The sequence below is a fragment of the Dendrobates tinctorius genome, unplaced genomic scaffold, assembly GCF_039654945.1.
Source record: "Dendrobates tinctorius isolate UK_male_01 unplaced genomic scaffold, ASM3965494v1 ptg000265l, whole genome shotgun sequence".
Classification (NCBI taxonomy): domain Eukaryota; kingdom Metazoa; phylum Chordata; class Amphibia; order Anura; family Dendrobatidae; genus Dendrobates; species Dendrobates tinctorius.
Genome location: NW_027361932.1, coordinates 13,141,073 through 13,166,012, shown reverse-complemented (window position 1 = coordinate 13,166,012; position 24,940 = coordinate 13,141,073). Strand labels below are relative to the sequence as shown.

At 41.7% G+C, this 24,940-nt stretch overlaps 1 protein-coding gene across 3 annotated transcripts in view; it reads left to right on the top strand.

Annotated features, from left to right (window-relative positions):
- The window catches only part of UBE2L3 (ubiquitin conjugating enzyme E2 L3), a 36,610-nt gene extending 14,213 nt beyond the window's left edge, over positions 1-22,397 (top strand). For all 3 annotated transcript variants that reach the window (XM_073559130.1, XM_073559133.1, XM_073559132.1), the window contains exons 2-4: positions 5,105-5,200; positions 13,504-13,690; positions 21,447-22,397. In XM_073559130.1, the coding sequence (XP_073415231.1) occupies positions 5,105-5,200; positions 13,504-13,690; positions 21,447-21,601 (438 nt within the window). In that variant the 3' untranslated portion in view covers positions 21,602-22,397. The remainder of the gene's footprint in view (positions 1-5,104; positions 5,201-13,503; positions 13,691-21,446) is intronic.
- Positions 22,398-24,940: the final 2,543 nt, after the last annotated feature.

Below are 24,940 nucleotides of genomic sequence, written 5' to 3'. Positions count from 1 at the left end.
TAACACATTTATTCATCGTTGTAAGACATATTTGATGGAATTTTCATCACCCGTAGGCAACACAGAAGCTGGCAGCTGACAGAACACTGAGAAGTGCTGATGTCACTGAGCACACAGGAAGCAGCTGACAGGCAGGAGAAGTGCCGATGTCACTGAGCACACAGGAAGCAGCTGACAGGCAGGAGAAGTGCCGATGTCACTGAGCACACAGGAAGCAGCTGACAGGCAGGAGAAGTGCCGATGTTGCGGAGCTCCTTCTGCCCTGTATGGGTGGGTTCACATTGCGTTGCGGGCAATGCGCTGACTGCATCCGTTACATAGCGGCACTAACGCTATGTAACGGATGTGTTTACGCCGCCATTGCCCGCAATAACAGTAGTGCATCCTAACGCATGCCAAAATCGGCATGCGTTAGCAAGGATGCGTTACTTCATGACGCTCCCTCGGACGCGGTCTGCAGCGTTCGGTGATGCGTCTGGTCTAGCGCACAACGAACGGACGCGTTCGCTGTGCATAGACCTGTATAGGCTCATGGTAGCGCATGGTAATGAGCTGTTACCATGCGTTAGCGCATACCGTTAGCGCTAGGTCACAAATGATGTCAAAAATGACATCTGCGTTAGAGCATCCGTTAAACGGATGCCCCTAACGCAATGTGAACCTAGTCTAAGCCTATTGTTACTGAGCACACAGGATAATTGGCTTACAGGGCAGAAGTAGCTACAAGAGCCGGAGCACTGTGCTGAAGACTGAGGTAACCTGCTGATGTACTGACAAACAGTGCATGAGATTCAGCCAGGAGCGCACACGCTGTGTAGGCATCCGCCCCGCTCTTGCCACACAATATTTATAATCATATTTGTGGAATTGAATACAGATTTACTCTGACAACGAGCAAATTGCTTCAAAAACAGCATAAGGGAACATCTTCTAGATGGTTTTTAAAAGGTTTTCTTTCGGATTTTATTTGTACAGTATACTTGAGCGTTTATTAAGATCGCTTGCTCTACATTATTAGATAGAAATTAAAATGACCGTTACGCTTTGAGGGATAGCGAACGGAAGACATGAAAGGTTCTTCAGCTGTCACGAGCCAGTGCCTGCAATTGCTCTACATCTTGGTCATTTTAGCAACATACTGAAAAAAGCTGTATATTTATTTAGCCTTCTCGTAAGGTAAATATAATTGTTTTAAATCTGTGACTCATATTTATTAAGTTTATGCCTGATGTTGGCAGAAATTGCAGAGTTTAAAAGTTGCATCCTAAAATTATGGCAAATTTATGTAGAAAGTTGCAACGTTAGAGTATTTGCACATGGCATCTCTCAGATGCCATGTATCCACGGAGTTTTTGAAGCGGAAGACTTCGTGAAAATCTCTATTGTCTTTTTCTTCAAATCTCCTCATTCCTTTCTTTTTGCTTGTTTTTGCAGCATCTTTGCTTCTAGCATCTTATTTTTATTTTTTTCTTCTAATATAACTTTATACACTACATGAAGCCATTTGAAGAATCGTCTGGTCACTTCTTTTACCCAGTTTTACGGCTTTCGATGCCTGAAGTGATTTAAAAGAAGCTCAAAAAAGAGTCAGCATAGGCACAACAAGTTGTTTTGACATTGCAGTGCAGATAATTCCTTTTAGCATTTTCCCCTCTGACTTCTTTGCCGGTGCTGCGCTTGTGCCCTTGACAAAATTAGCTTTCCAAAATGTCTCAATTGGTGGGCAAATGGGGGATATATGAATACTAACTTAGTTTTTACAGTATTGTTGCCTTAGCTGCAATGTATGCAGGGGCGTGTGTTTATGTATATATGGGCATATATACTGTATTTTTCAGACTATAAGGCGCACCGGACCATAAGATGCACCTAGGTTTTAGAGGAGGAAATTAGGGGGAAAAAATTGAAGCAAAAAATGTGGTAAATTCTTTGCTTAATATCCCCTATCCTGGTATATATGGTCCCCCATCATACCCATCCTGGTATGCATGGCCCCCATCATACCCATCCTGGTATGCATGGCCCCCCTTCATCCCCATCCTGGTGTGCATGGCCCTCCTCATCCCTACCCTGGTGTGCCGGGCCCTCATCCCTGTCCTGGTGTGCATGTCGTCCTCTTCCCTAGACTGGTATTCATGCCCTCTCATCCCTATCCTGGTAGGAATGGTCCCTCTCATCCCTATCCTGGTAGGAATTGGTCTCCCTCATCCCTATCCTGGTAGGAATTGGTCTCCCTCATCCCTATCCTGGTAGGAATTGGTCCCCTACATCCCTATCCTGGTAGGAATTGGTCCCCCTCATCCCTATCCTGTTAGGAATTGATCCCCCTCATCCCTTTCCTGGTAGGAATTGGTTCCCCTCATCCCTATCCTGGTAGGAATTGGTCCCTCTCATCCCTATCCTGGTATGCATGGCCCCATCAGAAAACATTAAAAAAAACAAACCATTACACTTACCTTCCCGGCGCTCCTTCGCAAGTTCGCAGCATCCTGTTCCATGTCAGCAACTGCTTAATGCTTGTAAGCAGCACATCGCAGGGATGTCATGCGCTGCTTGCAAGCCGAAGGGCAGCTGCCGGAATACTCACTGCTCTGCACGCCAGGACTGTGTGCGCAAAGAGCAGTGAATATTCATTGCTCTCCAGCGTGCAGTGTCAGCCGGAGACTTCCTGCTGCTGCTGGCGGTCTCGTGTGCCGATACGTAAGAGAAATGAATATTTATGGAATATATATATATATATATATATATATATATATATATATATATATATATATATATATATATATGTGAAGGAAATAATTATTTGATCCCTTGCTGACTTTGTAAGTTTGCCCACTGACAGACATGAACAGTCTATAATTTTAGGGGCAGGTTAATTTTAACATTGAGAGAATGTCAAAAATAAAATCCAGAAAATCACGTTGTATAAATTATATACATTTATTTGCATTTTGCAGTGAGAAATAAGTATTTGATCCCCTACCAACCATTAAGAGTTCTGGCTCCTACAGACCAGTTAGACGCTCCTAATCAATTAGTTACCTGCATTAAAGGGAATCTGTCACCTGGTTTTGGCGGGCTATTTAAATGAGGTCCGTCCGGTCCGATGGGCGGTGTTTCGGATCTTGGCCGCCTCCCCATCCTTGGCCGCCATCCGCAGTTTTTTCATGAATAGGAGTGGTTGTCCACCATCTATCGCGCATGCGCTAAGCATTCTTGGCACGCGCAGTATGCTTTGCCCAAGTAAGGACAAAGTGGAAAAGCATTAGGCTATGTGCACACGTAGTTTTTTGGGTGTGCGGATTTTGGAGAGAAAACCAAAGGTAAATCCGCAGGACAAAAGTCCTGCGGTTTTACACCTCATAATGGATGAGGTGTAAAACTGCAGCGTTTCTGCACCAAACAATTGACATGCTGCGGATTGTAAACCGCAGCAAAACCGCGCGGAAAAATCCGCAGCATGTGCACTGCGTTTTTTTTCCATTGAAAATAAAGGTACTGTACAACGCAGCAGAATATGCTGCGTTTCCACAGAGCCAAAACCGCTGCGGAAACGCAGAAGATTTCACTACGTGTGCACATACCCTCACTGCGCATGTGCCAGTTAACTAGGCCTCGGAACACAGCAAAATACTTCCGGGGCTTAGTTAACCGGCGCATGCGCAGTAAGGCTTTTCGGCTTTGCCCGCAGTTGGGCAAAGAATACTGTGCGTGCGCGATCCAAGAATGCTTAGCGCTCGCTCAAAAGATGGCGGACACCTACTCCTATTCATGAAAAAACTGCGGACGGCGGCAAAGATCCGAAACACCGCCCATTGGACCGGACAGACCTCACTTAAATAGCCCGCCAAAACCAGGTGACAGATTCTCTTTAAAGACTGCTGTCTTACATAGTCACCTTTATAAAAGACTCCTGTCCACAGACTCAATCAGTCAGACTCTAACCTCTACAACATGGACAAGACCAAAGAGCTTTATTAGTGTTTCAGGAACAAGATAGACCTGCACAAAGCTGGAATAGGCTACAAAACCATAAGTAAGGCGCTGGGTGAGAAGGAGACAACTGTTGGTGCAATAGTAAGAAAATGGAAGAAATACAAAATAACTCAATCGACATCGATCTGTGCCTCCATGCAAAATCTCACCTCGTGGGGTATCCTTGATCATGAGGAAGGTGAGAGATCAGCCTAAAACTACACGGAGGGAACTTGATAGTGATCTCAAGGCAGCTGGGACCACAGTCACCAAGAAAACCATTGGTAACACATTACGCCGTATAGGCTTAAAATCCTGAAGTGCCCGCAAGGTCAGACGTGCCTGCACATGTGCCTTCTTGAGCAGGGGAAGAATGCACATGTGCAGGCACCTCTGAAGTTTGCCACTGAACACCTGGATGATTCTGTGAGTGATTGGAAGAAGGTGATGTGGTCAGATGAGACAAATATTGAGGTCTTTGGCATTAACTTAACAAAATAGTTAAATAATTTCTCATTTATGTCCTGCTGCCAGTCCCCATAACGTTAGCAGTTACACCCTGTCAGCAGAACAGAAGTTAAGGAACTGCTCTGTTGAGATGAGTCACTCAGTGATTTCTCTGAGAGATTTCTGCAATTTAGAAGAGGTAAGTAACCACCTACTGATAACTTCTTATCAGCAAAGAAGAAAATAATAAATGGCCCAGATAAGCCCTTTAATTGCTGGCAGGCAAAGATTAATGTAAAGCACAGGATGGAATAGAGCAGCTCAAAGAAGGCCATGCACATTAGATAGATCTCAGCTGACTATATAATGTGTATGGAGGTGTTCCAAGTCTCCCCTAATGGCAGATGTGGTAAAAAAAAAAAAAATCAGCTATTATACATTTAATCATGCCCAGTCCTCTGTTCCAGTAGGACCAGAGCAGTCCTGCAGGGGTCTGTCTCCCTATTGGAAAATTGTATACTCATGACTTCTACTTAGGAGCCAGTGAATGTTGAGATGATATTTTCCTTTCAGGTACTATCACAAAATAAGCATCAGAAGAGCCATGGAGTTTAGATCTGTTCTCTAAGGTAAACCAACGTTGCATCTTTTCATTTTTAATTTATCTGTATATTTTCTTTAGGAGCTTGAAGAGATCCGCAAATCTGGGATGAAAAATTTCCGTAATATACAGGTTGATGAAGCCAATCTACTGACCTGGCAGGGGCTCATTGTTCCAGTAAGTATACAGATGTCGCACACTGTTCACTCTCCCTGGCTCCATTGCTGTAATTTCTCAGCACATTTAGGAGATGATTACACTATCCTCCCACTGCAGAGTCAGCAGACTGCCAGTATGAGCTAGTAGAGCCATACTGTGGTATCATAGGATTGAGAAAGGCAAAGCAAGATGGAATTAGAAAAAAAAAAATGGAAAAGGCACTGATTTGAAATGGGCTAGAGCGAGGCCTCCTAACCATACCAGCTTTTACATGGAACACTAATATAAGGTGCATCTCATAAAATTAGAATATCAAAAAGTTTACTTATTAAGTTCTTCAATACAAAAAGTAAAAGTCATATAGCGTCATTACAAACTGAGTGATCTATTTCAAGTTTTTCTTTCTGTTAATGTTGATTATTGCTTACAGCCAATGAAAACCCAAAAGTCATTATCTCAGTAAATGAGAATACTTTATAACACCAGCCTTGAAAAATTATTTTAATATCCGAAATGTTGGCCTTCTGAAATGTATGTTCAGTAAATGCACTCAGTACTTCGTCCGGGCTCTTTTGGTATCAATTACTGCATCAATGCGGTGTGGCATGGAGGTTGATCAGCCTGTGGCACTGCTGAGGTGTTATGGAAGCCCAGGTTGCTTTGATAGGAGCCTTCAGTTCATCTGCATGGTTGGGTCTGGTGTCTCTCATCTTCTTCTTGACAATACCCCATAGATTCTCTACGGGGTTAAGGTCAGACGAGTTTGCTGGCCAATTAAACACAGTGATACTGTTGTTTTTAAACCAGGTATTGGTACTTTTGGCAGTGTGGACAGGTGCCAAGTCCTGCTGGACAATTAAATTTCCATCTCCAAAAAGCTTGTTGGTGAGGGAAACATGAAGTGCTCTAAAATTTCCTGGTAGACGGCTGCACTGACTTTGGTCTTGATAAAACACAATAGACCTACACCAGCAGATGACATGGCTTCCGAAACAATCATTGATTGTGGATACTTCACACTACACCTTGGAAATCAAGGTCCCAGAGTCTGGAGGAAGAGTGGAGATGCACACAATCCAAGCTGCTTGAGGTCTAGTGTGAAGGTTCCACAATCCGTCATGGTTTCGAGAGCCATGTCATCTGTGTTTTATCAAGGCCAAAGACAGCGCGGCTGTCTACCTGGAAATTTTAGAGCACTTCATGCTTCCCTCTGCCGACATGCTTTTTGAAGATGGAAATGTCATTCTCCAGCAGGATTTGCACCTGTCCACACTGCCAAAAGTACCAATGCCTGGTTTACAAACAACAGTATCCCTGTGCTTGATTGGCCAGCAAACTCACCTGACCTTAACTTCATGGAAAATCTATGGGGTATTGTAAAGAGGAAGATGAGCGACACCAGACCCAACAATGCAGATGAGCTTAAGCAACCTGGGCTTCCATAACACCTCAGCAGTGCCACAGGCAGATCGCTTCCATGCCATGCTGCATTGATGCAGTAATTGAAGCAAAAGGAGCCCCGACCAAGTATTGAGTGCATTTACTGAACATACATTTCAGTAGGCCAACATTTCGGATTTTGAAATTATTTTTCAAGCTGGTTTTATAAAGTGTTCTAATTTACTGAGATAATGACTTTTGAGTGTTCATTGGCTGTAAGCCATAATCATCAACATTAACAGAAATAAACACTTGAAATGGATCACTACGTTTGTAATGACGCTATAAGTTTTCACTTTTTGTATTGGAGAACTGAAATAAACTAACTTTTTAAAATTCTAATTTTGTGAGATGCTCCTGTACATCGCCAGTTGTTCTGTACAGCTGGGTATAAAGGTCTTAAAGTGGTTGTCCAGGCGGGCAAGTGACCAAATACATGCAGTTTGCATACTTGCCGTCAAGTGCCAACTAGATTGTTCTGGCTTCCCTCAATACACTTCTATTGAGAAACATTAGCCATGTCTAGATATCACATTACTACAAATATACAAATCATATACATGTGACCACCCACTCATACCTGGGAATTATGATTGTACAGTTGTGGCCAAAAGTATTGACACCCCTGCAATTTTGTCAGATAATACTCAGTTTCTTCCTGAAAATGATTGCAAACACAAATTCTTTGGTATTATTATCTTCATTTAATTTGTCTGAAATGAAGAAACACAAAAAGAATTGTCCTAAAGCCAAATTGGATATAATTCCACACCAAACATAAAAAAGAGGGTGGACAAAAGGATTGTCACTGTTTGAAAAATCATGTGATGCTTCTCTAATTTGTGTAACTAACAGCACCTGTAACTTACCTGTGGCACCTAACAGGTGACGGCAATAACTGAATCACACTTGCAGCCAGTTGACTTGGATTAAAGTTGACTCAACCTCTGTCCTTTGTCCTTGTGTGTACCACATTGAGCATGGAGAAAAGAAAGAAGACCAAAGAACTGTCTGAGGACTTGAGAAACCAAATTGTGAGGAAGCATGAACAATCTCAAGGCTACAAGTCCATCTCCAAAGACCTTAATGTTCCTGTGTCTACAGTGTGCAGTGTCATCAAGAAGTTTAAAGCCCTTGGCACTGTGGCTAACCTCCCTAGATCTGGACGGAAAAGACAATTCTTTTTGTGTTTCTTCATTTCAGACAAATGAAGATAATATTACCAAAGAATTTGTGTTTGCAATCATTTTCAGGAAGAAACTGAGTATTATATGACAAAATTGCAGGGGTGTCAATACTTTTGGCAACAACTGTATAGTCAATGAGTGATTGCAGAGTTTTGGCACAACCCCTTTGAAAGGGTGTTCATAAGTGCTGTAAAAATGGTGCTTTCCTTTCTTGGTTCCAGACCTGGTGCTGACCAATAGAGGTCAAAAATCTAAAAACCACCTTAAAGACAACCTATCACTAGTGATGAGCGAGTATACTCGTTGCTCGGGTTTTCCTGAGCATGCTCGAGTGTCCACTGAGGCTGAGTGCAGACGTACTTTTTGGCCCTGCAGATTTTTCCGTGCAGAATGGAAGAAATCCGCAGGTCAAATGACCTGCATTTTCCCTGCGGAGTTCTTCCATTTTTCATGCGGTTTTCTAGTGTTTTTTGTTCGGTTTTCCACTGTACATCACAATGCGGATATGCAACGTTTCTGCGCGGTAAAATCCGCTGCGGATCCGCTGCAAATCTGCATCGTGTGCACACAGCCTGAGTATTTTGGCATGCTCAGAGATTGTTTTCGTAGTCTCCGCTGCATGATTTGTGACTTGTAGACAGGCTGAATACATGTGGGAATTCCGAATTCCCTAACAAACAGGCATTCCACACATATTCAAGCTGTCCAGCAGCCATAAATCATGCAGCTGAGACTACGAAAACTAAATCTCTGAGTACGCCAAAATACTCGGAGACCACCCGAGCACTCTCGTAAAAACCCAAGCAACGAGTATACTCGCTCATCACTATCACCAAAAATTACCCCTTTCTTTTTATTTTTGAGATATTACTGGTAAAAAAAAAAAACTGTATTCTAAATATAAATTATAAAAAAATTAAAAAAAATCAGTGAGGTAAGGGCTTTTTTTAATATGGCAGTAATATGCAAATTTTATGCTAATCCAACTTCCAGTTAAAGGTTGCTGCCATTTTCCGACATGGCTAGCTGTGCTGTGTCACTCCACAGTAAGGACATGACGTATCTGCTCCAGCAGCTTGGGCTTGCTGCTCAGAGCAGATACCGTCTTTAATGTTATGGAGTGAGTGCACGCTGCTCCTGGGGACACACTGCTGCTTTATTAGTGAAGCTGCAGGCAAAAGTTTATCTGCCATTGACACATTGGTCTGTGCTCAGCTCGGAGTGGAAATGCTCAGTGTGATAGCACAGAGAAGCTGCTGACAGGCAAGCAGTGTGATAATATACTGGACGCCAGTGGAGCTGCTGTGCTCGGTCTCCTCAGACGGTAGTGATTTCTCCAGGAGATGTGCGTATATGAACTTATTTGTCTCTCTCCACAAAGTCACAAAGCAGTGAGATCTTGCTAAATCAGTTCTGATATTTTTAAAGAAGCTTTAAAATCGATTTTGAAGGATGGGGCTGCATTTGGGGATTTAGACAATAAAATGCAAAAATGTCTTTAACCCTTTCACGCTGTGACCATCTTCCATTTTTTCGCTTGTTTTTTTCCTCCCCTTCTTCCAAGTGCTTTTTTTTTCCCATCAATATAATTGTTTGAAGGATGGTTTTTGCAAGTCTAATTGTACTTTTGAATGATACCGTTCATTTTATCATGTGATGCACTGGAAAGCAAGAAAAACATGCGTTGAAATTGCAAAAAAATGCAATTTCCCAACTGTTTTATTTTGTTTTTTATTTTATACCATATTGACAATACGATAAAACTGACATTTCAATGTGGCTTTCCAGGTCAGTTTGATTAGGTAGATTCCAAACATGCATAATTTAGGTTTTATTTTTTAAATGGTGAAAAACAAATTTGGAAATTCCTTTAAAAAAAACAAACAAAATTGTCACCATTTTCCAAGATGTTTTCAATTTTCAGGACATGGGGCTATGTGAGAGCTTATTTTTTGCACCTTGAGCAGATGTTTTTACTGATACATTTTTTTTTTCATTGTCGTTTACACCGATCAGATTAATTTATTTTATATTTTTATAGAACAGACTTTTTCAAAAGCAGTGATATTTTAAGGGGGGCGGTGATTTGGACTTGTTTTAATTGTATTTTTTTCATTTTTACAAAACTTTTTTACTGTATTCAATAGTATCCTTAGGGGACTTTAATCTGCTATCAACTGATCCCTTGTACTATACCCAGCAATGCAATGTATCAGCAGTACTATGTATAGAGAAAATCACACAATCTCCTATGAACGTCTGCTTTCAAAGGATTGTAATGACAGGCACAGGGGTCTTCAGCAGACCCTCGGCTGTCATGACAACCGTTTGGCACCCCGTGATCACGCCACGGGCGAGTGGAATGATAGAAATTGACAAGGGGACTTAACAGCCTTAAGGCCCCGTCACACATAACGACTCACCAGCGATCCCGACAACGATATCAACGTGTCAGGGTCGCTGGTAAGTCGCTATGTGATCGCTGGTGAGCTGTTAGACAGCTTCACCAGCAATCAGCACAGGGACGCCCAGCACGCGGCGTCGCTGTGTTCGTTAGTTACCAGCGCTCTGATGCAGGGAGCTGGTAACTAATGTACACATCGGGTATCCAAGGGACGTGCATCCCTTGGATACCCGATGTGTACGTTAGTTACCAGCTCCCTGCATCATCGCGCTGGTAACTAACGTACACATCGGGTTTCTAAGGGACGCATGTCCCTTGGATACCCGAAGTGTACGTTAGTTACCAGCTGATCGCTAGTCTCCCGCCTGTCACACGCAGCAATGCGTGCTGGCCAGCGGGAGACAAGTGACCAAAGAAAAGTCCTGGGCTTTCCTACAGCGATCTGCGATACCGGCAGGGGGGCAGCGACTCGGCAGCGATCTCGCTAGTGAGATCGCTATGTATGACGGGATCTTTAGGTGGGTCTCTGCTCCCCTGTGGCTGTTAAAAGCCCATGGTGGCTGATTAAATGTACTGGGAAAGACGAATGCTCGGCCTGCGAGCAGTGATATGAGGTACCAGTACCTCATATGTTGGTAAGGGATTAAGGATCAGACATGCATTTCTGTCTTTTACTAGTTACCTAAAACTCGTTAAAATGCAAAGTTGCTGGCCAAGCCTGATATTTATTAAAACAAAATGTCTACAATTGAGGAAGTTTTTCATTATCAAAAATAACAAACTTTTTCATATGGAAACAAACTTAAAGGTGGTGTCCCACGAACAAAGTACATTTTAGTTAATAGGTCTTAGAATAAAAAATTGGAATGTTATGTAAGAGTAGTAAAAAGCATATGGCCTAATTTAAATATGTAATGGCAAAGGATAAAAACCTTGAATAACCCAAACACAGAAAGATACCCCCTACTTCAATCTCCACAGCAAAGAATGGTGACCCCATCACAGTAGGATTCTCCAAAAGCAATCTGCACATAGTCCTCCATACAGTATAATGAGGCACCGCATTGCTTTCCATACAGTATAATGGCCACAAAAATATTCCATACAGTCTATCGGGGCCCTGCATTGATTTCAATAATTGTATAAATTGCCCCACATAGTGCTTTCCATACAGTACTCTCTCCTTACACCCAGCGATCAGATAATCACTAGTTCTGGAGGAGTTAAGGTACTGTCACACTTAGCGATGTACCAGCGATCCGACCAGCGATATGACGCGGTCAGGATCGCTGGTGCATCGCTAAGTGGTCGCTAGTGAGCTGCCACACAGGCAGATCTCACCAGCGACATCGCAGGGGTCGGGAGTCGCTACTTAACCTGTCAGACGAGGCGATCTTGACGTCCTCCCGCCCGCGTCCACGCATCACTCGTCTCCACAGCAGGAAGCTGACGACGAGAAACGGCTCAGGACGTTCTCGCGCGATCGGCGATAACCAGCGGGGGAGCGGTCGGAGGTAAGTATCAGACATAGCGATATCACTAGCAATATCGCTATAACGTCACAAAAACCAGTGACGTTATAGTGATATTGCTAGCGATATCGCTTAGTGTGACAGGCCCTTTAGAGCTGTTAGTGCTTCCTATATTGTATGCTTAGTAATCAGAGAGGCAGAGATGGTAATAAGCCATGTCTGCTTTTTCTATGTTGATCCTGACTGTGTCTACAGTGTACTCTCTGCTTCTGCAGATGCACGATCTTGTGCAAGCATCTTATACTGCATTGACATTTTACAACATCGGTGCTGACCAAAGTGCAAGCCAGGGACATTTTAAAGTCTGGTTGCAAATATCAAAAGACTGACCCTCAATTCCAAACAGAATACTGGCCTGAACAGGTGCATACTAAGACGAGCTATCTCCATACATAACTAACAAAGTTGCACTCTGTAATATTATTGCATGGAAACATGAAATTTAAATTACTTTACGGTTCTAGAAAATGGGAAGAAACGAAGATACTTAGCACATAATTTGGCCAGTTCATGCATGCCCAGTAGCCAATGATACAGCGATTCTTCTTTTGCTGGAAACCTATCCTACTGTGATTCCTCTCTTGGGCAGATAGTGTACGTTTATATAGGTAGGTAGGAACCTGCTATAATTAAAACTACCATGGACTGATTGGTGGAGTTCTCTGTCAGAGAGCCTATGTATACAAATATCAAAGGACTAACCATCACTTCCAAACAGAATACTGGTCTGAATAGTTGCATACTAAGAGTACCCACCTCCATACATAACTAACAAATAAAGTTGCCCTCTGTGATGCTTTTGCATGTAAACATGAAATTCGTGAAATATGAATTGCATTACTGCTCTAGAAAATAACGAAGATACTTGGCACATAATGGCTTATTCATGCATACCCAGCACCAACGACAAGGTGATCTTCTGCTGGGACCTAATCGAATGTGATTCCTCTCTTGGGCTGATAGCCTACATTTATATGGGTAGGTAGCATCCTTGCTGTAATTAAAACTGCCATATACTAATGGGTGGAGTCTTTTTGTTTGGCTCTCCATGCATGTGTTGTGACGGTCACACAGCCACGACACATGCAGCTGCGGCCCCGAACAGCTGATTATCGGGAACGCTCCAGGTATCTGGGTTTCCGATGCAGCTATTCGGTTATTGCTATAGCTATTCGGATAAGCACTTATCCGAAGCTATTCACTCATCCCTAATAACTATCACAGTTGCACTCTGTAGTACTATAGCATGAAAAACATGAAATATGAATTGCGTTACTGCTCTACAAAATAGGAGAAAACTAAGATACGTAGCTCATAATCTGGCCAATTCAGCATGCCTAGCTACCAACGACATGGCAATCATCTTTTGCTGGGAACTTAACTTTTTGTGATTTCTTTCTTGGGCTTGTATCCTATATTTATATGGGTAGGTGGGATCCTGATGTAATTAAAAACATTAGTTCTGCCAGAGCTGTTAGTGCTTCCTATATTGCATGCACAGTAATCAGGAAGGCAGAGATGGTAATAAACCATGTCTGCATTCTCTATGTTGAGTCCAACTGTGTCTACAGCATACTTTCCACTTCTGCAGATGCATGATCTTGTGCAAGCAGCTTACAATGCATTGACATTTTACATCATTAGTGCAGAGTAAAGTGCAGGCCACCCAGACGTTTAAAGTCTATGGGTGGTCCGGAACTGATTTAGTGTTTATCTAACAATATTCCCAAGATTATGTATTCTTTTATATTGTATCAGGACAATCCTCCATATGACAAAGGAGCATTTCGGATTGAAATCAACTTTCCTGCGGAGTATCCATTCAAGCCACCCAAGATAACCTTCAAAACCAAAATCTACCACCCGAACATTGATGAGAAAGGCCAGGTATGCCTGCCGGTGATCAGTGCTGAAAACTGGAAACCAGCAACTAAAACTGACCAAGGTATTGCTTACACTGTACTTGTATTCTTGTATATGTCTGCAGCAATGATTTATAGAATTGCCTAGATTTACTGGTGGTTTGTGTTGCTTCAGGAGGATGATTTTCAATGCCACAGTAAACTGCAAGTTTTTTATTGCAATGTCGATGGCTAAAAAACTGTAAGTTTAAAGGGCAAGAAAGATCTAACATGAATTAAAAACAGCCTTGGGGTCTTACAACTTAAGCAACATACAGTTAGGTGCAGAAATTTTTGGATGGTGACATCTTTTAGCATTTTGACAAAACATATTCAAGATAGTTATATAATATATGGATTTAAAATGCAGACTCTCAGCTTTAATGTGAGAGTAAACACATCCTAATTGGAGTAAGGGTTTAGGAATTACAGCTCTTTAATATGTAGCTGTCTTATTTATAAAGGCACCAAAAGTAATTGGACAATTATCTCAAAAGCTCTTTCATAGGCTGTCTGGACTATTCCCTCATTAACCATCATCAGTTAAGCAGGTAAAAGGGTCTGGAACTGATTCCATTTGTGCATTTGTAAGCTGTTGCTGTGAACCCATAACATGCAGCCAAAGGATATCTCAACAGAAGAGAAATAGACAATCATTAGGCTGAAGAAATCCATCAGAACAAATACGGAAATGAGTGGCCAAATCAACACATTGGTACATTTTGAAAAACAAAAGTGCAGTGGTGAGCTAGGGAGCTCAAAAAGGCCTGGGCTTCCACAGAAAACGGTGGTGGATGATCCCAGAATCCTTTCCATGGTGAAGAAAAACCCCATTCACAACATCCAACCAAGTGAAGAACACATCTGTTTTCATGTGGAAAAAATCTCACTCCAATGAGGACTTCATCGCATTCAAACAGTCCCTCACTACTTTTCAAGGCCACACTCGCTGCAGCAAAGCAAACCACCTTCTCATCTCTCATATTCTCCCTGTCTCACAACCCTAAACAGTTATTCAACACTTTCAATTCTTTCCTCCGCACCCCAGCACCTCCTCCCTCTCCACTCATCTCAGCTGAAGACTTTGCCTCATTTTTCAAAGAGAAGATTGATAACATCAGAGACAGTTTTGGTCAACAACCCCCAGTGCCCTTCCTCCTACCTGCCCTGCCCTCCTCCTCCAAAACCAACTTCTCCACCATTACAGAAGATCGACTCTCCACTCTACTCTCAAGATCACATCTCACTACCTGTGCACTTGACCCGATCCCATCCCACTTCATCCCAAACCTCACTACAGTCTTCATCCCAACCCTAACCTATCTCTTCAACCTATCACTAACAACTGGTGTTTTCCCCTCAAACTTTAAACATGCCTCAATCACACCTATCCTCAAAAAGCCCTCTCTTGACCCATCCTCTGTATCTAGCTATCGCCCTATATCACTTCTCCCCTATGCCTCAAAACTACTGGAACAACACGTCCATCTTGAACTGTCCTCCCACCTCTCGGTGCTCCCTCCTTGACCACTTGCAATCTGACTTCCGGCCACTCCACTGAAACTGCCCTAATTAAGATCACCAATGACCACCTAGCTGCCAAGGCCAAGCGACACTACTCTGTCCTCCTCCTGGACCTGTCCTCTGCCTTTGACACAGTGGACCATTCCCTATAACTACAGACCCTCTCATCTCTTGGTCTCACAGACTTGGCTCTATCTTGGATTGCGTTATACCTAACAGACCGGACATTCAGCGTCTCCCACTTGCACACCACCTCCTCACCGCTCCCCCTATCCGTCGAAGTCCCGCAAGGTTCAGTCCTAGGGCCCCTGCTCTTCTCCATTTACACCTTCGGCCTCGGACAGCTCATAGAATCTCATGGCTTTCAGTATCACCTCTATGCTGATGACACACAGATCTACATCTCTGGACCAGATATCACCTCCCTACTAAACAGAATCCCTCAATGTCTGTCTATTTCATCCTGCTTCTCTGCTAGATTTCTAAAACTTAATATGGACAAAACAGAATTAATCATATTTCGCCCATCTCACGTGACCCCCCCTCAACGGACCTATCCATTAAAGTAAATGGCTGTCCACTCTCTCCAGTCCCACAAGCTCGCTGCCTCGGGGTTATCCTTGACACTGATCTCTCTTTCAAACCACAACTTCAACTCAAAAATATTTCAACCAAGATTCTGCAAAAACCCTAATCCATGCCCTCATCATCTCCTGCCTTGACTACTGTAACCTCCTGCTCTGTGGTCTCCCCTCTAACACTCTCGCACCCCTCCAATCTATTCTTTACTCTGCTGCCCGACTAATCTACCTGTCCCCCTGCTATTCCCTGGCCTCTCCCCTCTGTCAATCCCTGCACTGGCTTCCCATTAGCCAAAGACTCCAGTTCAAAACCCTAACCATGACATACAAAGTCATCCACCACCTGAGTCCTCCATACATCTGTGACCTCCTCTCCCGGTACTTATCAGCCCGAAACCTCCGATCCTCACAATATCTCCTTCTGTACTCCCCTCTTATCTCCTCTTCCCACAATCGCATACAAAATTTCTCCCGCGCATCCCCTCTACTCTGGAACACTTTACCACAACATATCAGACTCTCGCCTACCATGGAAACCTTCAAAAAGAACCTGAAGACCTACCTCTTCCGACAAGCCTACAACCTGCAGTAACCACCGATCCACCAAACCGCTGCACGACCAGCTCTACCCTCACCTACTGTATCCTCACCCATTCCTTGTAGATTGTGAGCCCTCGCGGGCAGGGTCCTCTCTCATCCTGTACCAGTCGTGACTTGTATTGTTTAAGATTACTGTACTCGTATGTATTATATATACCCCTCCTCACATGTAAAGCGCCATGGAATAAATGGCGATATAAAAATAATTTGCCTACCATAAAGAGAAGACTTCATGAGAGTAAATACAAAGGGTTCTCCATAAGGTGCAAACTAGTAATCTGCCTTAAAATAGAAAGGTCAGACTTGGCTTTAACAGAACTTGGCTGGTTTCTTTAGATGTTTTTTTGGCAAAGTTTTCTTTGTACAGATGAAACTTAGATAAACCTGTTCCAGAATGATGGGAAGAAGAAAGTATGGAGAAGGCTTGGAACAGATCAAAAGCACTCCACATTCTCTGTAAAACATGCTGGAGACAGTGTGATGGCATGGGCATGTATGGCTAGTGTTTTAATGTGACAGAAGCAGCCAGATGAATTCTGATGTGTACAGGGCTATACTTTCTGTTCAGATTCAACCAAATGCAGCAAGATTGATTGGATGGCGCTTCACAGGACAGATGGGCAATGACCCAAAACATCCTTCGAAAGTAACCCAGGTGTTTTTTGAGGCAAAGAAGTGGAATATTCTGCAATGGCCGAGTCAATCACCAAATATCAACCCCATCGAGCATGCTTTTCACGTGCTTAAAACAAAACTTAAGGCAAAAAGACCGACAAACAAGCAACAACTAAAGTCAGCTGAAGTAAAGGCCTGGCAAAGCTGTACAAAGGAGAAAACCCAGTGTTTGGCGAAGTTCATGGCTTCCAGACTTAGATTGAATTTGTCAGCAGGATTGTGCTCAGTAGGTTCACTTTTAAGGCATTCATTGCATGCAAAGGATTCTCTACAAAGTATTAAAAAATGAACATTTCATTTCTGCTAAAGTTAATTTGTCCAATTATTTTTGAGCCCCTCAAAATGAGGAGGCTTTGTAGAAAAATGGTTGCAATTCCTGAACCTTTCATACAATCACAGAATTATTTTATTTAACCCCTTTAATTAAATCTGGAAGTCTACACTTCGATTACATCTCTGTTTCATGTTAAACCGCAAAAAGTGGCATGCAGAACACAAATCACGACGTTTCGGTCACTGTCCAAATATTTGTGGACCTAACTGTATGTGAAACTTAATTTAAGGTGTTTAGAAAACTTGGGACAAAAATAATGTAATCAAACTTTTAGTATGAAGTTTAGTGTCTGAAATAAACGCCATATATTATAAACCAAAAACTGATTTAAAAAGAAAATAACACAAAATTAGCAGGTAAAAAAAAAAGTTTTAAGGCTTACAAAAACACACAAAATACTCTACATCCTTTAGGCTAATATTTCCCACATTGTTAACACGGGGTTCATGTGTGTGGAGGGGGTCACAGGAGCTGGCTAGTATAAGCAAGCAGATGATCTTGTTATTAAAAAAAAAAAAAAAAGTGTAAAGGTTTTTAAGAATATAATATGAAAATTCTAATTACTGTATTTTTCGGACTATAAGACACTCTTTTTTTTGTTCTCCCAAAATGGGGGGTGCGTCTTATAGTCCGGATGTTCAGACGCTGGCTGTAGTAGGTAGGTGGGGATGTGGTTTTAGCGGCGCAGCGGGTCACAGAGGCAGGAGCTGGCGGCTCCAGCTAACTCCTGTGCCTGCTGCTAAAGAGAAATGAATATTCACTGTATTCTACGCCCATGGGCGTGGAGGGCAATAAATCATTTCTTTTTGGCATCCTGGTGTGATTGGCACCATCCTGTTCCTTGTATGTATGGCCCCATCAGAAAACATTAAAAAAAACCAAAAACATTGCACTTGCCTTCCTCCGCTCCCTCGCAGTGTCCTGCTCCGTTGCCAGCAGCTGCTTAATTCTTGTAAGCAGCGCATGGCATGGACGTCATGCGCTGCTCACAAGCAGAGAGCAGCTGCCGGAATACTTACCGGGACTGTTCATCGCAGAGAATTGCTTTTCAGTGGCGCACAGTGTCAGCCGGAGCCTTCCTGCTGCCCCACCGGCGGTAACGTGTGCCGATACTTAAGAGGAATCAATCAATATTTATACCAGGATAAGGATGGTGCCAATCATACCAAAATAAGGATGGGACCATGCATACCAAGACTGGGATGGGGGCCAATCATACCAGGTTAAGGAAAAGGCCCTGCTTACCAGGATAGGGATGAGGGCGATCATTCCTGCAAGGGTAAGGATGAGGGGGACCATGCATACCAGGATAGGGATGAGGGAGCCATGCATATCGGGGTGGGGATGAGGGGACCATATTTACCAGGATAGGGGATATTAAGTACAGACTTGACCACATTTTTTGCTTCATTTTTTTTTTCTTCCTAACTTCCTCCACTAAAACCTAGGTGCGTCTTATAGTCCGAAAAATACGGTACCTCCTTTCTATCATTAAAATAAAGCCGATAAAAAAAAAAGACAATTGGTATAGTACTTCAACATTCCAATCTACCTAAATTAACCCATATGGTAACCACACCAATCAGAAAAAAAACTAGAAAGTCAAGAACTGCATTGTTTCATTCAACTCACCTCCCCTCGTGTGTACCCTAAATGGTGTCAATAACACCGTCTATTCGCCATGCAAATGTTCTCACAAAGCTCCAGTTTTATTTCTGGAAATCATATTCTCTGGGTTAGTGTGATTGTGCTGGTGGCAAACTTTTTTTTTTTTTTTTTTTCTTCTCTTTAAAGAGGATTGATCGCCAGATTTAGGCCTGGGTCACACTTGCAACTGCAATGTGAGAAAGTCGCGCATGTCTCTCGCCTCAATACCCGGCACTGCCGTCGGTAATTCGGACCGGAGCGTTCAGATGCATAGAAATATATGCAGCCGCACACTCCGGTCCAGAGTGCCGGCGGCAGTGCCGAGTATTGAGGCGAGTTTCTTGCATTGCAGTTGATAGTGTGACCCTGACCTTAGTGTGTAAATCTGGTCACATCACAGAATAGTGGATGCACAGTGAGATTCAGTTTTTTTTTTTTTTGTTTTGTTTTTTTTTCTTTTTAAACGTGTCTCCATTGTGGAGATATTAGCTAGTAAAGTTTTTATATGCTAATTTCCCCTTTAAGGCATCCAGCCTTTCCCTGTGTACCTATCTTTAACATTGGGTACGCAGGGACAGGCGTTGTATGTGGATGCATGTAATAGAGCAACAAAAAGTCAAACCCATAAAAGGGAGCACCTCAATTGCATAAGAAAGAAATATATATATATATATATATATATATATATATATATATCAAATATATATATACATATATATGTATCAAATATATATATATATATATATATATATATATATATATCAAATATATATATATATATATATATATATATCAAATATATGTGTAATACAAAATTTGACATTTTATTATTCACCAAAAAATACAGAGACAGAACAAAACACATATAGTATAAAAACAATTAAAATTGCATCTGTGTGTAAAGGAGACTCAAGACCAAATGCCACACCTCAGTATAAAGGCAATGGCAAACCACAGCAGGCTCCCATAAAAGGCGCTGAATGAATAAATATAACTGGCTTTGGTATATATTCTTATGCAATTGAGGTGTTCCCTTTTATGGGTTTGACTTTTTCTTGCTCTATTACATGTCTGCTTGCATACCCTGGTGAGACCTCTTGCTTTTACATATAAATATACATTTTTCTGGTGGTGCCCTCTGTGTATACATGGTATGCGGATGCATCCGCATGCGGCGATTTGACGTGTGCGGCGACCGCACAGAAACACAAAATTTTGCATGTGGGCGTGGGAGGAGCTTCACAGAGTAAAGAAGGAGGAAGTAGGCTGCCATCCACAGCCCTTCTGAACGCTAGTGTGAAACTAGCCTAAGGGTGCATTAGCAGAGATTCTTTTCTGGGGCCATTTTACTTTTTTTCTCCTGCATGATGTTAACCAATCATTTGGATGCCCCATGCAGGGAGAAGAAAAGGCCCTCAGAACAGGATTGCTCTGTGTGAAATGGAAAGACGCAATGACTCTCAGCCCACAGCACTGTCTGCTCTGCTGTACTCTTCCACCCCACGCTGTCAGCTATGAGATGAGAGCTGCAGAGATTTTTGTAATTACACCCAACTTTGTTCCACGCTCTTCCCCCATGTGTAATCACAGTAGATGCCCACAGTAAGATCAGAGAGGAGAGCACGGCTATGTGTCGTTGCATATATTACACAAAGAAGGCCTGGTCTGACTTTCTCTGGAGTGTTTTTTATTTTTATTTATCTATTTTTATATGACCCTCCAAGACACCTCCTGGCTATGGTTGGTCCAATGTCATGCAAGGGGAAAAGGTAAACTCTCCCAGAGAAGAATTTCTAACCACATTGGATGAAGGGGAAATTAGCAAATAAGCTAATCTCTTCACAATGAAGATGAGAAATCGTTAATATTTTTCTAGTTTTTTTTCCCGCTCTGTCGTCAGTAGTGAACAGTCCGAAGAAAAAAACAAATCGGAAAACACATTAGTAGAATTGTATTTTTTCGCCATTTTATCTCACTTGTAGTGTTTTATGTTAAAATGAATGGTGTCATTCAAAACTACAATTTATTCAGCAAAAAAAAAAAAAAACCTCCAAACATACACAATTCTAATAACATGGCTCGAGATTGATTCATGCTGCCCATGGTTTGGACAGTTTGAATCAGATGACAGGTTCCCTTTCAAGAGATAAAAGAATGTTTGTGTTTTTTTCTGTCTATAACATCTTATGACTAGAGATTGAGATTTCTATATTGTGTGCTAGAATGCAACCTTTAGGTTTGGTTTACAGAGTGCACCTATCCTCTAAAGGCGGGTCAAAATCTTTTTTTTTTTTTTTTTTTTTTATGGGAAGGGAATGAGAATCTCTATGACCAATGCAGCACCAAATTTCTAAGATTTTCATTTCTGTCTCCACTGATAATGATTGGTATTTGTAGAAATGAGTTCTGTTGTAGTAAATTCAGACTTTCTTTCCACAGTCATCCAGTCTCTCATTGCCCTGGTCAACGATCCCCAACCAGAGCACCCACTGCGTGCAGATCTAGCAGAAGAATACTCAAAGGACCGTAAAAAATTCTGTAAGAATGCTGAAGAGTTTACAAAGAAATACGGAGAGAAGCGACCTGTGGACTAGATATTGAGGCCTTGCACCAGAGGAAGACACACACAAAATACAAACACAAATTCAAAAAGCGCAACTGAAGAATTGGAGTCAGTGAGTCAGAATCCCCTCCTTCACCTTTACCCTGAAAATACACACGAGGCAGGACTCCGCGGGAACACGGAAAGAGGCGCAGCGTCAACCCGCGGCTTTCGCTAAACTCTACTTAAAACTGTTAGAGGAGGATTAAAAATGTGTGAAATTGGGAGTGCAGTTCTGCTCTCTGTGTCAAAAAATAATCACTTTTTTCATTCTTAATCGCAGAAATTGTTTTTCTTTTCATTTATTGTATTAAGAAATAAATAACACACATCTCAGTGTATTTTTTTTCCCATGGGGGTTAAACTGTAGCATCGCTTAGGTTTTTTTTTCTTTTTTACCGTTTGGTAATATTCCGGTCATCTAATTTTGAACACTCCCAGGCGAAGGTCCTTTATATGTTAGGTTTTAGTCTGTTGTCACTTCCTCTCCCATTAGCAGTCTTCTCGGTGTCAGATCTGTCTTCTGTATGTCTGACTTTGGAGGGGTTACACAACCATGGCCCATGCAAACCCACCAAAGGGAGGGGGATTGTCGAACATTCGGCTCTTAGTTTTCCTTTCAGTGTTGCACTGTGCTTTGTGGGACTTGGTAAGTTCTCCTTCAGTTTGTAACATAAAGAATATAAAATAAAAAAAGGAAAAAAAAACCTTTAAACTGTTGGAAATGAGCCCGTTCTTCTGTAATTCTGCCGGATGTTGAGATTATGTTTATTAAAGGGGTAAACCAAGCTGCCCTGTTGTGACTCAATTTTTAAGACCTTTCTTGCATTTTTGTAGCTGCTTAAAGATTGCTTGATACAGGTTTATATTTAGAGGTACCTAATTGGGTTGTCCGTGAGAATGGAAAAAAACAGCAAAGGTACTAAAATACCCAATCAATTCTGCCTCTCCTGTTGACCATCCATCCAGGGCAGATCTTTGTTTTAAGGATGCTATTTATGCACTCTAGAAGAAAGAGCTCAAAACTTTAGGTAAGGGGCCCAAACTTACTGAAAAATAGAATACGAAAAAGGTTTTTTCTTTTCTTCTATTTTTCGTTCAGCTATGTGATCTACCAGCATGTGCCGGCTTCAGGGTAGTCGTTGGCTGGAGAATGAAGCAGGTGGTAGCAAATCTGAGTAAATTAAAGCAATTCCAGTTTGATTATGTCTTGCTTATAGAAATGAGAACACCTTTTCTGGTTTTTATGTTCCGTACCTTTGGATTATCTTTTTAAATAACTTCTAAGAAACTCATTTTGTCGGCTTGTCAATCAGTAAAAAGATTACCATCAGTTGCTAGATAGCAGAGTCAAAAGTGAAAACTATTATGGCTGCACCACTTTGCTGTAACAAACAAAAAAAAAAAGTCTGAATGATTACCAAATGTTGGCTTTTTCTTTTGATTTATTAATGTATGGTTGATTATAAGAACAGTACGTTATTTAATTTTAAAGATGCACTACCATCAAAGTTTTTATCATCTCAATATATTGCAGTCATATTCTATAGCGCTGTGTACATACTATTGCTCATTTTGGCTTTCTACCCTGCTAATTCTTCTCTTTTTCCATTAGGTCTATGACACCATGTGAGTAAAAAGTGACTAGCTGAGTCCTTCTAAGCTTAATGTAGCAGTTATGACTCATGCAGGGAAAAGAGACTTCCTCTTTGTACATACAGCTTAGAACAATTCAGTTAGTCAGTTTTTACTCACATGAGGTCATAGATCTAATGGAAAAGAGAAGAATTAGCTGGGTAGAAGGGCAAAATGAGCAATTGTAAGTACACAGAGCTATATAACATAACTGCAACATATTGAGTAGATACAAACTCCTCCTCCCAAAGACTTTATTTCTTATCTTTCAGATGAACTTTAAAATATTCAATTTCCTGCCCACAAAACTGAACAATTGATGATGTGTGTGCAGAGCTATGCCTGGACTGTTGAACAACAATTTACAACATTCTTTAGTTAAAATATATATATATATATATATATATATATATATATATATATATATATATATATATATATATATATATATTGTTTAAAGGTTGTCCGGGCATAGGTATTTGATAAGCTATCCTGTAGATAGGTCATCAGTAGCCGAGCAGTGAAGGTATGACACGATGCCCCCTCTGGTTTTTCCTCCACTTGCAGCCGAATGTAAACACTTTGGAGCAGTGCTAAGCTGCTCTGTTCATCAGTGCAGAGACTACTGCACAGCTCCTGTTCTTTTGTATAAGCAGTAGTGATGAGCGAGTATGCTCGTTGCTCAGGTTTTCCCAAGCATGCTTGGGTGATCTCCGATTATTTTGGCGTGCTCAGAGATTGTGTTTGTCGCCGCAGCTTCATGATTTGCAGCTGCTAGACAGGCTGAATACATGTGGGGGTTGCCTGTTTGTTATGAATTCCACCCATGTATTCAGGCTGTCTAGCAGACGCAAATCATGCAGCTATGTCGACAAACACTAAATCTCCGAGTACGCCAAAATACTTGGAGATCACCCATGCATGCTGGGGAAAACCCAAGCAACGAGTATACTCGCTCATCACTAATAGGAAGCTGTTCTGCAAAACTGAGTGACAGTTTGTAGCAGCCCCTCTATTTTCAATGGAGCTGAATTTGGATCTGTTCAAAGTGTTAAAGGAAATTGTGCTGAGTAACCTACAGACACTGTCAGGTCGGCGCCATTATACTGATTAAAATGATATCTTGGATGATGAAATCTGTTTTGTGATTGTTGTGTAATGTTTATTTTCAGTTTTGAGTTAGATATGCTTGTGCTTTGGGGCAGCCTGTGGGGGGTCTTCATGTGGTGATCTGCTTAAGTATTCATCAGTATGACTACTGACTAGTTTACCTAATGAATATTTTATATATTTAAAAAACAATCACCTTCTGCAGGCAGCCTGACTGCATGTCTATTGGACAGTTGTTGTTTTTTTTTTTTTTTTTTTTTACTATACATTAATTCATTTAAAAAAATCAGTCTGAAAATGGCATCGGCTGCGCGTGCGATAGCTGCTACTGCGCAGATGGCACCATCTTGCTAGAGGAAAAAAAATTGCCTCCTTTGAAATGGCCATGCTTGCACAGTAGAATCTATCGGATACGCAGGTGCTGCCAGCTCCGTCTTGGTGGAGACAGTTTTTTTTTTTTTTTTTTTCTTCTAGCAAGATGGCGCCGCCTGCTCAGTAGCGGCAATTGGCAATTTTTTTTTCTCTCTAGCAAGATAGTGCAGCCGGTGCATTTTCAGACTTTTTTTTAATGAATTAAAGTATACCA